Raw genomic sequence first — 17,201 nt, 5'->3', positions numbered from 1 at the left:
AAAAGTTGAAATAGAGGAATCAAGTGACAACAACTTGGAAATGGACATCACAGCACCAAAGTTTCAGAAAAAACCCTAATTCTTTATGTTACGATAATAGTCCATAAATGGGCCCCATGTCTTTTGGAAGTGACTATTTGAATCTTTAATGGTATATCTATTTTTTTTTCTAAACTTAAACAAGACATAATATCACTTGTGTGTGTGTGTGTGTGTGTGTGTGTGTGTGTGTGTGTGTGTGTGTGTGTGTGTGTGTGTGTGTGTGTGTGTGTAGGTGAAGTATTTTCTTTCCATTTAATCAAAATTGCATCATCTGGCCATTAATGAAGTAAAATTAAGGTCAAGTGTTATTGACCTCATGTATGCGTTTTTTGTATTTATTATTTATGTGGCTGGTTGTATTGGGGCTTGGAGGGGAGGGGAAAAACGGACTCTGTATGTTATGCATTGGTGTTAAAAGAATCTATATGAGTCTTTGAAAATCAAAAAATAAAATATTCTAAAAAAAAGAAATAAAAGATAAAATTTGATTTTGAGTTGAAGTCAGTAATACATCATCATCTTGAAATATTCCAAATAGAGCAATGTCAGGGCAATTTTCTAATTTGAACTTGAGAATCACCAATAATGTTTGAAAAACATTTTCCAATTTTTTTCTAAGCTATGGCAAGTCCAAAACATGTGAATCAAAGAGGCATCTCTAATTTTACATTTGGCACATAGAGGATTTATATCTGAATAAAATGAAACAATTTAACTTTAGACTTATGTACTCTATGGACCACTTTAAATTGCAACAAACAGTGCACAAAGGGAGGTAGTGTTAATCAAATTACAAATGAACTCACAGGCCTTATTAGAGAATGAAAGATTGAAATCCTGCTTCCAGTCATTCTTGATTTTAACTAATGAGGCTATTCTTAAATCAAATAAATTATTATAAATAAGAGATGTTAAGCCTTTATGAGAAAGTTGATTTTAATAATATATTTATTGACTTTATTTTTCTTTTCTTGGAAGTTTGAAACCTATTCTTTTTCCCTCAATAACATTCATTAATGCTTTGATCATTTCAGTGCTTTGGTAAATATGTTAACCCTGCTTCGAGTGTCTCTTTAAATTCGGAATGGAAAAGTCTGTGAATCCGTACAATATAAACTTGCTTTTTGTCCTGTCAATGTTCAGAGCAAATGATAATTATTTTTAAATGAGCAAGTGGCACAGTTGGAAATCACTGACACTGCATGAATGGGCATTTTGTTCTTTCAGCTGTGGTAGATTGGACTAATGAGTACCATTCAACAAAGTGTCTGAGCTTTCTGAAATCACTGTATCTTCAGTTTTGCTATTGAACAGTATTTGATTCTCATCTCCATTAATGCAGACTTTCAGAGATAAATATTTCTATCATGAGTTTATGATACTGGTCCTTAACTTTTATTGTTTTGATCCTTTCAGCAAGAAGCAAACACAAATAACACAGTGATCAAAGCATTGTCCTTCACTAGTTTTAATCATAGGGCGTCACAGTTAGCATAGCAGTAAGCCCAATGCTGTTACAGTGCCAACGACCCAGGTTCGCATCTGGTGCTGTCTGTAAGAAATTGGTATGTTCCCCCTGTGTCTGCATGGGTTTCTTCCAGGTGCTCCAATTTCCTCTCACCCTTCAAAGCACATGGGTGTTTTAGGTCAATTAAGTGTAATTGGGTAGCATGTGCTTGTGGGTGGAAGGTCCTGTTACTGTACTGTATGTCTAAAAGATTTTTGTTAATTAATGTTGAAATTGAACAAATTAAGTCAAATAATTCTGGAAGAGAAAGATTTGAAATTTGAGCACTGGATTATTTTTAAATGCTGGCTACATTTCGTACTTCTGTTGCTGTAAATGTATGAATGGCGATCAGAAAAATACGGTCTAGAAATTGGATTCTTGGTTCATCAACATGCATATTCTACTTATTTTAGCTAATCAGAGCCCAAAGAGAGATTCAGAATTGTGACAGGTCACCTGATACAATTCATAGGAAACCTAATGATCTAGTGTTTGAAGTCTTCATGTTCTTCCTGATTATTTGCATTGCATTTGTTAAAATCAAAGTCCAGAAAACAAGTATATTTTGGGTTTAGATAGTTCTTCCTCTAAAATAAGGCAGAGTGGATCCTTGAGAAATTTACTTCATACAGATCTGCTGATATTGAAGTGTTGAGGTATCAGATTTCTAATGATGACAACCCTGGATATACTCAATGACTGAGTATCTACAACCTGTTACTGAAGAAAATTCCAAAAATTCAATACTCCTAAAAACACAATCACTACCTCAAGTATTGCTGCTTGGTTTTAAATTTCCCAGACTCTCCTATTGTGGAAAGATATCTCAGCATTTTACACTTCAATTAAAACAACTCCCAAGCTGTATAAGTAACTATTCTGATGCAACTTACTGGGTGGGGGGGTTGGGGGTGGGGGAGAGATTAAGCAATTGAACATGAAGGTGGATGTAATGTTAGATTGTATATAGCTGTAGTCTTAGCATTGAACCCTGGGCATCTTCAATAAAAATGTCTTCATGCTGGATAGTGAGATTAAGTTGGGGAGCTCTTATTTGGCAGGCATAGAGATAATGAAATAATAAATTGAAGTGCTCCTATGTGTCATGTATTTTCTGTATTCTACGATTTCTATTTTAGCAATAATACTGCAACCTGAAAATAACAAATCAGTTCTAGTTAAACGAGTAAGTTTGTAGATGTTGTGATTGTAGTTCAACACAAAAATGTGCTGGAGAAACACAGAAAGTTGAGTAGCATTATTTAGCTAGCAAAGGAATGTAACCAATATTTCAGGCTTGAGACTTTCATCAAGGTATCTATTCTAATTATGTTTATCATTCTTTATTTGTCTTCCATGCAACCCAATAATATTTTGTATTATGGATCAATGTCATGTTCATATCCAGCATTAATGGAAATACACAGACATTATACACCTCTACCTTTGTGATTATGAGTCTCACATTCTAAAAGTTGGCTAGTTCAGACAGTTTATTCTGAGTTCTTCTTTGAATTTATTAGTATCATACACTTATGGCCTCCTTTTTACCTCAAGAGAGGAATATTTTCTTGATCTAATCTATTCGCTGTCCGTGTGTCTTAAAATCATTTCAGTTGATATTTCTATAGCTTCACTACAAAATAGTTCAATCACACTCTAAATGAGCCCCACTGTTTTTATTTTGCTTTTTGACAGACTTTAACCTACATCACTACCCTTATTGATTTATGTATCATTACCCCGTATCATAGGTTTCTTTATCTGTCCTACTCAGCAAGGCCATCTCATAATTATTTATAGATGATTTGCACAAATATGCCCCAAACTGCATTTTTAAAAACCTTGCATCTTATTGAAACCCTCTTCCATGAGCTCATCCCTCAATGTGATTTCATCTAGGCATATTGTTAATTTTTCCAAGTGATCTTTTCCATATCACATTAACCTAGCTGAAGCAAAAGGCATATTTTCAATTATGGAATTTGAACACAGAACATAGAGCAGTGTAGCACAGGAATAGAGTCTTTGGTCTGCAATGTCTATGCTGACCATGATGCCAAATTAAGTGAAAATCTTCTGCTTGCACATGATCCATATCCCTCCATCTCTGATTAATCACGTTTATCCAAAAACCTTGGAAGGGGGGAAAAGATCTCCCATCTATTTCAATTTAAAGTTAAAAAAATTCTTCTGACTGTGTCTTCTTTCTTTGGCTTGGCTTCGCGGACGAAGATTTATGGAGGGGGTAAAAAGTCCACGTCAGCTGCAGGCTCGTTTGTGGCTGACCAGTCCGATGCGGGACAGGCAGACACGATTGCAGCGGTTGCAAGGGAAAATTGGTTGGTTGGGGTTGGGTGTTGGGTTTTTCCTCCTTTGCCTTTTGTCAGTGAGGTGGGCTCTGCGGTCTTCTTCAAAGGAGGCTGCTGCCCGCCAAACTGTGAGGCGCCAAGATGCACGGTTTGAGGCGTTATCAGCCCACTGGCGGTGGTCAATGTGGCAGGCACCAAGAGATTTCTTTAGGCAGTCCTTGTACCTTTTCTTTGGTGCACCTCTGTCACGGTGGCCAGTGGAGAGCTCGCCATATAATACGATCTTGGGAAGGCGATGGTCCTCCATTCTGGAGACGTGACCCATCCAGCGCAGCTGGATCTTCAGCAGCGTGGACTCGATGCTGTCGACCTCTGCCATCTCGAGTACCTCGCCGTTGTCATACCCACACTCCTGTTCGGCTCCGAATCATGGGTCCTCTACCGGCACCACCTACGGCTCCTAGAACGCTTCCACCAGCGTTGTCTCCGCTCCATCCTCAACATCCATTGGAGCGCTCACACCCTGACTGTGTAGAGCTCGTCGAAAGAACCAAAGACTTGTTGATCCAAACCAAGGCTTTTATTATCAAAAGACCGGAGCTCTTCACAGGTGGCCGACCAGTCTGGAATGATCCGACCTGGCTAGGGACACAACCCTTTAAGGCCCAGACAATAGGAGTGGCTTAGCTCTCAGCCAATCGCTGTAAGCACAGTCTAGATACAGTAACTATATACACTATGTACATTGGTGATAGACCTGTACTATCACAGACTGTACATGTACAACTAGATGAAATAGCATTTCTCCAGGCCATGGTACACACAATGCACACAATTCATTTCTCATGCAAAACCTAATAATCAACTTCACTGTTTGAAGCCTAACAAACTCTGGATCCATTCAAAAGCACTAAAAATAGATGGGTAGCAAAGGTTGAGGCAAAGTGGAATTTGCTCTGATTGGTGTTATTTTCAAGAAACAGTAAAAGCAATTAAGCTCCTGCCACAGTGACAGGCTATTCTAGCCCACAAGTCTGCACTGCCCAAGTGCACCAATGTGACGAATTAACGTAATAATACCGTACATCTTTAGAATGTGGGAGAAAACCAGAGCACCTGGAGGAATCCACATAGATGGGGAGAATCTACAAACTCCTCATAGACAGAGCTAAGTTCAAGCCCAGGTTGCTGCTGCTGCAACAGCGTTGTCTTAACACTACACTTTACCATGCCGCCCTTCCACTACAATTAACCATGCCGCCTAATAATAGTTTATCAGAAGCATAATTAAGAAAACAACTGTGTCCATTTTGTCAGCAATCTCAAATGACCCTTTAAGAACTATTGGTTCCATTGTTAAATACTAAGTACAGGCAGAGGTAAAGCTACACACAGTAAAGAGGCATACAGCTGAATGTGATATTGGACCTGAGACGTGGTGTACATATACAGAGTGCATGTGCGTCTATTATTATGAGTCCAGACGACCCCAAAACCCAGCAGCAAAAGGTATTCACCAAGACAAATGGTTACTTAAACAAAAGTTGCTTTTAATTATCTTTAAACACGAAAACAGGATCAAATTTTAATTTATTACTATTAACTAACCTAACGTAACCCTCTTCTAATTCTAAGCACACGCGTATGTAGTTCAGAAAAGTTCTTTGATTCGCAGTCCAATCTCACTTCTCATTCCTCTAAGTTTACTGGTTGCAGGCAATTCTTACGCTGTGCACAGAATTTAACACTTATGAAGTTCACCAGGCTTTGGTGCTTGAAAGGTAAATGGTTACTGCTCAGGAAGGTCCTTGTCAGTTTTCAGACAGAGATTTGTTGTTTGCTGGACATACACAACTGATTCCTTGTAACCAGCCACGTCAGGGATGGCTGAAGAAACTTGCCCCATCAGGGTTTTCCAGATGATAACCTTTCTTTCAGGTCACCAGAGTTCCTTTTTGTTCATCTTATTTCAAATGCCAGTCCTCTCCTCTTGCATGAACCACAAGGGGTTTGACCAGGCTGAACTATGTACTCACAACCCATCTTCCAAATGGGGTTGATCTACAAGCTTTTCAGCTTGTCCTGTTCCAGTCCCGGCTGTTGCTGGTGACTATAGCACTGCAGAACTGAATCCTCTCTCTCTCTCTCTCTCTCTCTCTCTCTGAGAACAAAAGCCTGTTTCTTTTTCTCTCTCTGCTTGCAAAACCACATGACCTTCTTAGAAGAGCAAGTTTCACTCCAGACAGCTTGCGGCTTCAATTAGTTATTTCATCTGTTGCCTTTTTGTAAACAACAATCCATTAGTGAAGTCTCCCGGTCACTCTCCAAAACTTTTACAAAGGCTCTTGGAGCTGGTCTGTCTAGCATGAGCAGAGCTCCAGTATTTTAAATAAGATTTGTTTTAATGTGTTTGTATGTGACCTACATTAGAAGCCTGCTCCAATTTATCTCCCAAAAACGTATCTATATACAATATAAACACAACATAATCTGTCACACACTCTACACATATCTTTATATATTTTTTCTTTCAAATTATTTATTTATTTAAATAAAGATATATGTAGAGTGTGTGAGATCATGAAGCCAATAGGATAAAAGATGAATGTCAATTATTTAGAAATCATTGCAATGTGTGTGTGTGTGTTTAAGTAAAAAAAAAATTCTGGGCTTGTAATTGGTTTGCAGAAGGAAGTAAGTTTGTTTACCTCGCAACATAATTGAAAATATTGTATGCTTTCAAACGTTTCGGGCTGTTAAAATGAGTATTGACTTATAGCATCAGATTAATCTCATGGAGCTCTGCATACAAATCCAATAGCTGTCTGTTAGTTAAGTCATGAACAAGCAGGTGTGACATATTCTCTCCATGATTTGAAATCAAGATTCACTGTTATTTTTCCCATTACATTATTCTCTTTCAGAATATTAAAACTATGGATCTTATTACTTTTCTCTATCAAGACAAAATAAAAACTTGTAAATATGTTCAGCATTTTTTAACCTGTTGTTTGATTTAGGTCATGTATTTTTTTAAATATATAATATTGATTCATCCATGACATTTGCATTGCTTTCAACAGATTTCAAAATACAAATGGTTACTGCCACTGGAATCTGCTCCTTTAATTTACCAGAAATTTGAACTGTAGCTAATGTCATCCAGGATTATATTATTTATCACTAGATCTGAAACCTTGAACGACAATGTGCAGTTTAGTTATGTATCTTCAGAGTATTTATGCTATACATATGTGTGAATTTCATTTTTAAACATAACTTTCTTTGATTGTTTTACCTGTAAATGTTATGACTGACAAATCTATTTAATCAGCTGTGATCTAGTTTTTTTTTTCAGTTTATTGACTGATAATAACCCAGTCAGTAAAAAATTACAACACAATTAGGCACAAGCTATATATTATATTGCTTCAGTATTTCCAAAACCTTAAATCAAAAACACACTGGAAGAATAAAGCAGATATTAAGAAGGCTGATAATGTTAAATGGTGTCACCTGCACTTGCACTAACTTCCACAGTCTTGTTTTGTACTTTGAATGTTATGTTGGCAGTATTCTGTTTGATTTCAATCAAAAGTGAGTTGCTGAAAAATATCAGATATTCTTGCTCCTAACTGTACTTTCTTAACTATTGAACTTTTGTGAAGTGTTGTGAATCCATTCTGCTGAGATTAGTTTCATGTTATCTTGATTGATTAATTTCAGTGATTAAGCAATGATACATCATTGTAGTGTTTATAAAAGTACAAATTAATTTTAAGTATAGAATAGCATATGTTTAATAAAATTTCCACACTGTATGTTTCAATATAAATAATGTAATAATCACTGGATTTCAATTTAAATAAAGCAAAATAATACATTGTAAAGATTCAATGAATATCACTATAGAAGCAGAAAATAAACTTCCATAATTGGGTAAAATTATATTGTGTCCTTACACGGTAAATTTAAATTCAACTAAACATTTTTTTAAAATCTGCTCAGTTAATATATAAATAAATTAGCTATAAATAAATAAAAGATGTTGCATTCTTTAATGCTAATTTTCAACTTTACAAAAACATAGTTCAATTTCATTCCTGGACATAGCTAATTTCCACACAACCAAACCATTGTACTAGTCAGCAAAACTTCAGACATTACCAATTTATCAGCATGCCTTAAATGACTATCAAGGCTGGTGATTTCTGTCAGAAGCTATTGTGAAGTCATCTGAAATAGTGCCTTTAAAATAGAAAAAAGACCAGACTGACAGCCTTTCATCTCCTACTGTCTATCTTTCACTTTCATTAATGTTTATTTTGATCTAGCTAGCAGTTTAAGAATGGATTAGTTCAGTGGTTTTCAAACTGCACCACCCCCCCCCCCCCCCCATCACATTCCACCTGAAGCAATCCCTATGCCATAAGTGCTCGGTGATTGGTAAGGGATTGCTTCAGGTGGTTTGTGAGAGGATAGGGAAGGTTGAGAACCTCTGCTCAAGATTCAATTGTCACTGAAATATTTTGCTTGAGAAAAAATTGTCATTGGACAATTTCCTTTGGTGTTATGAGGTCATGCATATAATGAGTCAATTAGGTATGATTAAAAGAGTGGTTTTCAAACTTTTTCTTCCCCCTCACATACCACCTTAAGCAATCTCTTTCTAATCACAGAGAATTTATGGCATAAGGATTTGTTATGGTGGAATGGGAGATTAGGTGGCAGTTTCAAAACCACTGGATTAGGTGTGAACCAGAGCATCTAAGGGGAAAAAAAGGAAATATAATAAATTCTGCCTTTCTCACATCAGAGGCATGTTTTGATTCTAAACATCTTTGTCCATAAATCTATTTTGTGACCATCATATAATAGGAAGTCCTGGAGAAATACTCCATCTGATATTATTAATTATATAGACACTATTCAAATATAAACATTTTTTTAGAAAGAATAGAACCAGCATTGTTATTTCTGATTTCAGAATGATGATTTTGCTACCATCTGGTGGATACTCAAAGAAATGTCACACAGAAAAGCTGCAAATAGACAGTTAACTAAATGGTTCACTTTGTCATTCAAGTCCCTTCTCTACAGGATATGATAATGGGGATTGACATTAATGTACTCTTAAAATTACACTCAGGTCACAGAGGTCACCAAGGAAATTATTTCTCAAGAAGCAAGGGAACTGAAGCATTAGCAACTCAAGTTGTTCCTATTAAGTTCAAGGAACACCCTCTAGTTTTGCTGTCTCCACCAAAACAATTTTCTGGAGCTAACAAGCATCGTTATTGCATGCTTTAAATGCACATCTTAAGAGTCTAAACTGCTTTAACAGCACACAACACAAATTGGTATATTAAATTCTCAGTGCAGAATCCTTTTTCTTTAAGAAATGTCAATGTTAGGAATCTGTATTAAGAGGGTAAAAGGTCAACTGATCCTATATTGGGTTATTTGTCTCATGCTGATTTAGAAATGGCCCTCTTTCACATTCCATCTTTGTCAAAACTGTGCAGAGTAAATCAAAACAGAGGACTCTCCATCAATGGTAAATTAGTGTTTGAAGTTATATGTATTGTTTTTAACAGAAAATTCATGGAATGCATTCTGATCAAGCCTACCATAAAGTAACCATATCTTCTAATCCCATTAACCAGTAATTGGTCTGCAGTCATTTATGCCTTGCTAATTTGTGTGATCCTCAAGATATTTCATAAATTTTGTCAAGCATTGAAATATTTATCAGAAGGCTATGCTTCATTTTTTGACACTTTGTTATTTACGTAGGAAATATAAAATCATTTAAATGTTTTTAATTCATAAGTGATTAATTTTTAAGACATGATATTTATCCTCTTGCTGCATTGGACACATTTATGCTGCTTGTATCCGATTTAATGAGTATATTTACATTTATACTCTTGCTCCAATTGGAGCAATCTCCTTTTTCTAGTCTAGTAATATGTCATGGATATGTTTTGTATTGTGCCTAAACCTGATGTGAAAAGTGCAATGTTCTCACAGAACAACAAATTTCATGACATGTTCATGACAATAAATTCTGATTCTGACTCAGTAGTGGCACGTTTATATAACTCCTAATGTGTTTTTTTTTAACTTTATTTAAGATTTTATAACATGAATAACATAGGATTACATTTTAAAAAAAATAAGAATAAAATAATAAAATTACAATACAATATCAGTAATCTAAATAAACTATACCCTCCCCAATAATTATTACACATTAATAACCCAACTCAAATTAGTCCAACCCCCCTTTCCCCCCCAAAATAAAGAGTGAAGAATTAATAATAATATATGTGAGAAAAAAAACCCACTTACAAAAAAAAACATAACTGATTAAAATACTAACAAAAAGAAAAGTAATTAATACTAAGATATCAGACTTAAAAAACATATTTAAATCAAACTTAAATGCATATATTTAACAAACGGAGTTAAGATGAAACATATATTTAACTCAAACTTAATATAAAAAATTAGTAAAGTTAGTAACATTATCTATCAAAAATTCTTAAACAATAATCAATTCTTAAAAAAAATTGTAGCATGAAAAAAAGATGAAAAAAAAACTTTCTCTATAGAGATAAACCTTCACCAAATATCAACTAACTTCACATCTATCATCATATTAGTCACATAAACCACCATCTTAAAACAAAATTCAAACCTCATTAAGCATTGTACAATTCAATTTTAGTACTCTTCCACCATTTTTCCCTTTTACTCTTGAATAGTTATCCAATAAAAGCTCCAATACCACATTTAAATATCCCCAATCATTACGTTAAAATTCAGATATCCAAATAATAAAAACACATCTACAATGAAATCTATATCTTCAACAAATGGAGCATAAACCACAAACAAAATTCAAGCCTCATTAAGAATTGTACAATTCAATTTATAACTTTCACCATTATTCCCTTCGTTCTATAACTAAAATAGCAAAATAATATACACCAGAATTACCACTCCTTTCACCTTAAAGTTAAAGAAAAAATATAAAAAAAACTTATCCATCCCATTCACATTTAAATTTCAGATATTCCTTATCTACTGAATAAACTTTACAAAAAAAACCACAGAAATTTTTAGTTTTTTAAACAATCAAATACTTTCTTATGCTTTTGTTTTATATTTAAACAAAAAAAACCCCTTCACTCTTTAATCTAATAATACAAAAAAAAAGGAAAAAAAAAACAGGTAGGAGGTTAAAAATACCTCCTCCCGTCTAAACTGCGCAATGCGGTAACTCCCAAAAAAAAATGGGTGTGAGATAACTCACACGTAGCAGATGACTTTCAGGAAATAGTGCCTATCCAGTTCTCTCCCCCAAATCTCACTTCATCTTAAACTAACACCATCATTATTTAATATCCCTTTTTAAAAAAAAAACATTAGAAAAAAAAAGGACAACTCTTCTTTTAATCAGCTCCAACTGCCAAGTCACCATTCCTTCTTGGAGCACGGCTCTTTTCTTCCATCTCTTGTCTCCTTAGAGATCGCGGCGGACTATGTCTCTGTTGAAACTGAGTAATTGGCAGCTCTTGAGCAAATGCTATAGCTTCCTTTGGAGAATCAAAGAACTTTGGTTGGCAACCATCTTGAAAAACCTTCTAAACAGCTGGATATCTAAAGGTTGCCTTGAAACCTTTCTTCCACAACAACTCTTTAGCAGGATTGAATTCCCGTCGTTGGAACATAACTTCTTGACTCAAATCCGCATAGAAGAAAACTCGATTATTTTGAATCATCAAGGGTGATTTTCTCTGTTGTGCATTTCTAATAGCCACTCATAAAATTATTTCTCTGTCATAATAATTCAAGCAACAAACCAAAACAGGTCTTGGACTTTGACCTGAAATAGGTCTTCTACGCAAGGCTCTGTGAGCACGTTCCAGTATTATACCTTCTGGGAAATGTTCTTGACCCAACACCTGCGGAATCCATTCAGTAAAAAAATTTCTTGGGTCTGGTCCCTCCATACCTTCCAGTAAACCAATAATCTTTATATTGTTCCGTCTGGATTGGTTTTCCAAATAATCAATCTTTTTCACCAAATTTTTATTTTGAGTTTGTAAGTCTTCGACCATTTTGGTCACATCAAAAACTTGATCCCGTATTTCGTCTATATCTTCTTCACACGAATTAAATTTATCTCTCACTTCAAACTTAAAAGCTCCAAACTCAGCCATCTGTTGAGAATGTACCTAGTACCAAGTTCAGTCATAATCTTGAATAATCCCTGCATTGTATAAGATTATTTAGATTCAAGATTCACAAAAATCTTTTCAATTGGAAGAGATTTTGGCTCAACAGATTCCTGCTTCTTCTCCAAAGGATCTTCTATTCCTTCCTTCATTCTGGTTGCCTTCCTTGTAGTATGACTGCATGTGGAAACCCCAGCCATAACCTCTCCAGCAATGACTGGAGGACGCTGGCCGGGGTTTTCCCCAGTCCATAATGTATTAAATTCTCCCAGTACATCAAGTTGTATAGGCTCTTGTATCTCAAGAGATGCAGTTTGCAGTGCCATCTCTACAGTTGACAAATGCCTTTGAGTAACTCTTTGTTCTGAAGGCTGTTTGGCACCCTCTTTAGGGGGCTCTACCGATGTAACATAGAGCTCTACATCCGAACACTGTACCTCTCTCCTGGAATCCATTTCACGCTGAGTCCCGGTGTCTTTCCTGTAAGTAGGCTCCAAAACTTGAACTTTTGGAAAATGTAGATTTTTGATGATCTGTTGTCGTTTTTTTTTTGCTCTTTTCCACCAATTGTACCATCATAAGTTAAATTAACAGCTCTGAAGTTATTTAAACTTTTAAAGAATTTTAACGGGCATTTCTAGACAAAACAATAAGATAGAGTCAGGAGAGGACTGGAAGGCATGTCTGATCCTTACGCCATCTTGCCACGCCCCCCCCCCCCCTTAACTCCTAATGTTAATAAGAAAACATAATTGGAAAAAAAATTAGACATATAGCATGGTAACAGGCCCTTTTGGCCCATGAGTCCATGCTGCCCAATTAACACCAATTGACCTAGACCTCTGGAATATTTTGAACAGTGGGAGGAAACCAGAGCATCCAGAGGAAACCCGCGCAGACATTGGGAGAACGTACAAACTCCTGACAGACAGCGCCAGATTCTAATAGTGTTGGAATTACTCTGTAATTGCATCGCATTTATAATTTCATGTTGAAAATAATCTGTATTTAAAAAGAAGCAAAATTAGAATATTGAGGATAATGCTTCACTATATTTGGCTCTGTTAGGAGATGCACGACAAAGTTTCAAACTGAGCAATGCCAGCTTGGAAGTTTGCCCACTTGATCTCCTGTCAAGGTTGAGTTGCTTCAATTCAATCAAAGACACTAAGAGTCTCATTGTCCTTAGGCAATGGATGACAACCATTCTAACTCAATCATAATCAAGCAAGGGTTTTTTGATTGTCCTCATGTACAAACATAAGTTGAATACAGGATCAGCTTGCCTAAGATGACATCACAATCAAATAGCCTGCCAAGGCTCATTGCCTGTGCTTTGTCATGAAGAATGGCAATCTTGCAAAAGTACTGGAAGGTAATCAAGGCAAGTGGAACTTGAACCCCACCTGACTCAGAACTCAGGAATGGAAAGGGGAAAATGAGTTCAAACCTATTTTTCAATTGTAACATTTTATGTTATATCTGTATGGGTTACAATAAAGTTAATAGGCACTTTGGTGGTAGTAATGACAGACATTTCAGGTGAAATATATATATGCACAAATAATAAAGAAGGAAAATGTGAAGAAAAAATTAATGGTGTGTTTCTGTTCTATAAGAAAATCAGAAATGGGAGCAGGAGTAGGCCATCCAGCCCATCAAGCCTGCTCCGCCTTTCAATGAGATCATGGCTGATGTCGTGGTAGGCACATCTCCAGCTATCTGCCTTTTCCCCATATCCCTTAATTCCTCTACTCAGTTCCAACCTTGTCAAATATATTTACTGAGGTAGCCTCCACTGCTTCATGGGCAGCAAATACCATAGATTCACCACCCTCTTGGAAAAGCAGATCCTTCTCATCTCCATCCTAAATCTATGACCCTGAATCTTGAGGCTATATCCCCTAGTTCTCGACTCCTGCACCAACAGAAACCTCCCTCTATCTTATCCTGCCTTTCACAATTGTATATGTTTCCATAAAGATCTCCTCTTATTCTTCTAAATTCCAGCATGTACAGTCCCAGATGACTCAATCTCTCATCATAGACTAATTCCTTCATCACTGTAACCAACCTGGTGAACTTTCTCTTCATCACTTCCAAAGCCATTACATCCTTCCTCAAGCAGGACCAGAACTGCATGCAGTACTCCATATGTGGCCTCACCATTACCTTATACAGTTTCAGCATAACCTCCATGCCCCTAAATTGAAACCCTCTAGCAATAAAGGCCGACATTCCATTTGCTTTCTTCTTAGCCTGCTGCAATGGCAAACCAACCTTTTGTGATTCATGCACAAACACTCTCAAGTCCTTCTGCATGGCAGCATGCTGCAATCTCTTGGTATTTAAATAATAATTTGATCTTCTATTATTTCTTCTAAAGTGGATAACCTCAAATATACCAACATTGTACTCCATCTGCTAGACACTTCCCTACTCACTTAACTTCTGTAGACTGTTCATATCCTTTGTACCATTTGCTTTATCAGACATTTTAGTAGCATTAGCAACAACACTCTGTCCCTTCTTCCAGATCACTAATGTTTGATAGGATTACTATCATTAAAACAGATACGTAGCGACAAATTGTTGTAAGCTTGCATCGCTGAGGTACTTTCTGGAAATTGGTACAGAATGACAAGGATCATAAGAATGAGTTGAATGCTTACACTTGCTCTCACAATTATACACTTCTTTTGAATATCAGCAATCTGAAAACAAACCCAAACTTCAATGGAACATCAGATATCAAGAGCATCAAGATTGTGGCAGTCACTGCTATTCTGGGTATGGTGAGAGGAATGGAAATTAAATGAAAGAATGAAATGCTTTTAGTTCTGAAGATTACGTTCTTGTGTGATTAATTATTAATTGTCAAATTCATAGGATATTAATGATTATTACTGATCGATACTGCTGAGACATTTGGTCTGATGGCATCAAAATTTTTTTTTTTCAGAAAAAACTGGACCAGCTCTTGGGCTTGCCTTGAGGGAGACAAAATTGAATTCTACAAAGAAAGCAAACAACAAACTTTAGCCAGTTTGGTAAGCACTACTAAGATATATATTGTGACATCTTGTTATAGTGAGACTTGCACTCATCATTAAGGCTTTGATCTGTAGCTAAGTGTCTCAAGCTTCCTGCCTAGTCAGTTCATAGGTAGGACACATGTAACTGCAATGCTGAATAAAAGCAAGCCTTGGGAAAGACAAAAGGGCACTGATAATCTTCCTCATGAAGTCAGCATTAATAACTAACTGTGACAGATGTGAGCGGTAAACAAAATATCAAGGAATCGTATTGTATGGCAGCAGTTGTTACCTTGCAGCCAAAGGATGCTCCAGGAAAAGACGGTCACACACCTCCATGTGTGATTAGGTCCAGGGCTTGGATAGCGACATAGTGCGGGTCAAGAGAGATGCTTTTGACAATAGCCCATCGATTAATTCTCTCAGGGATGGGAGGAATCTGCCAGACCTTATTGAAGTGATGTGTGGCTGGGAAGGTGCACTCTGTGCAGGAGTCAAAATGAATAAGCTCTTTTGATGTAGCAAATGACTAAAATCCAACACTGTGATGGTCATCCAGACATTTTGGCAGCTTGTAGCATGTGAGTCTCAGATTAGTTCTGACAAATGACCAAGATATCCATCAAAGGAACTGAAATGCTGAACAAGACAGGAACTGAACACTGATGCAAATAGCTTTAATGGGTGAAAAGTACTTTTCTTCTCCAACTATGTTGATAATATGAGGAAATATTAAAAAGTTATATGAATGCAACACATTACTTGAATTTAGTAAGTTCACAGTTACTTGTAAAATTGGGAAATTGTTTTTGTCTAATTTATATTTCATAAAATTCATTCATTTTATAACTTTGAACAATATAATTAATAACCAAAAATATCCATAATTATGCAAATATTTTGGCCTTTTAAACTTTCTGCTGTACATGAGAAAATATACCCAGTAGTTAATACATTTTGTACACTTGTGGATGATGAATATCTAATTAATTCTCTAATTTGGCCTTATTTACAATTATTAAATCTGAGGTGTCAAGAATTAAACTCTTCAGCAAAATAAATTACATGGAGGCAATAGGGTAGAGTTCCTACTTTGGGTTTAACTCAGTCGAGATGTAATTTGCTCTTGAAGTTGCATTGTTTTTCTGAGGCGAAGTTATCATTTGTGAGTTTGTGCGAACTTTTTTACATATTAAAATGCAAATTCCTCCATGACATAGCACACTTGGTCTGCAAATAGATTATTTAATAGTTTATAGTTGCAGAATGGTCAAAGATCTGGAGAAAAGAATTTTGATTCTGGTATGGCAGATGGGAAATTTCAATTCTTTTCCATTTTTAATATTTTTTATTGAAATTGATGTTCCATATTGAAAAATACAAAGAATGTAAGAATACATATTAAATGTATAAAAAAAAAGTACATTACACTTAGATTATACCAGTTCATCCAAGGTACCCTGTATTCTCAATTAAACAAATTATATTACAGTAATATTTAATTATTTTATTTTTAAAACAATCTAAAGCCACTACTAAAAATTAAGCTGTATGGAAAGGAGGAAAAAATAAATCCTAATCAAAGTAATAAAAATTACCTTATTTACCAACACTTCTGCATTTATATTAAATCAAAAATTTTGAAAATAATTCATAAAAGGTCCCCACCGTGTTTGAAAATTTGAATTCAAATCGGAAATTGAGCATCTAATCTTCTCTAAATTTAAACATGACATGACATCATGTAACCATGAGTAATGTCCTTCCATCTGAGCAACACTGCCCCCAGCCACAAGAAAAGTAAAAGTTAAATCACACAAATCAGATGCTGTTAGAGCTATGCCACTCTCTCCAACAATACCAAACAAGGTGCTTAAAGGTTTAGGCTTAAAATTAATTTTAAAAAGAAGAGAAAAAAACATTGAAATATTTCATTCCAGTATTTCTCAAGGCTCTGGCATGTCCAGAACATATGAACTAATGAAACATCTCCATTGCTGGATCTATTACTACAAGGAGATACATCTGCATAAAAACAAGATAATTAGACTTTGGA

General features: G+C 35.7%; 1 protein-coding gene across 22 annotated transcripts in view; it reads left to right on the top strand.

The window, feature by feature from the left end:
* The window catches only part of arhgap15 (Rho GTPase activating protein 15), an 826,317-nt gene that overhangs the window by 201,351 nt on the left and 607,765 nt on the right, over positions 1-17,201 (top strand). For all 22 annotated transcript variants that reach the window (XR_011356680.1, XM_069935033.1, XM_069935042.1 and 19 more), the window contains exon 6: positions 15,073-15,160. Coding sequence is in view for 21 of the 22 variants with exons in the window: in XM_069935033.1 (XP_069791134.1) it covers positions 15,073-15,160 (88 nt within the window). In the remaining variant the exon portion in view is untranslated. The remainder of the gene's footprint in view (positions 1-15,072; positions 15,161-17,201) is intronic.

This window comes from Narcine bancroftii, chromosome 4 (genome assembly GCF_036971445.1).
Source record: "Narcine bancroftii isolate sNarBan1 chromosome 4, sNarBan1.hap1, whole genome shotgun sequence".
NCBI classification, from domain to species: Eukaryota; Metazoa; Chordata; class Chondrichthyes; order Torpediniformes; family Narcinidae; genus Narcine; species Narcine bancroftii.
This window is presented reverse-complemented; position numbering and strand designations above follow the sequence as displayed.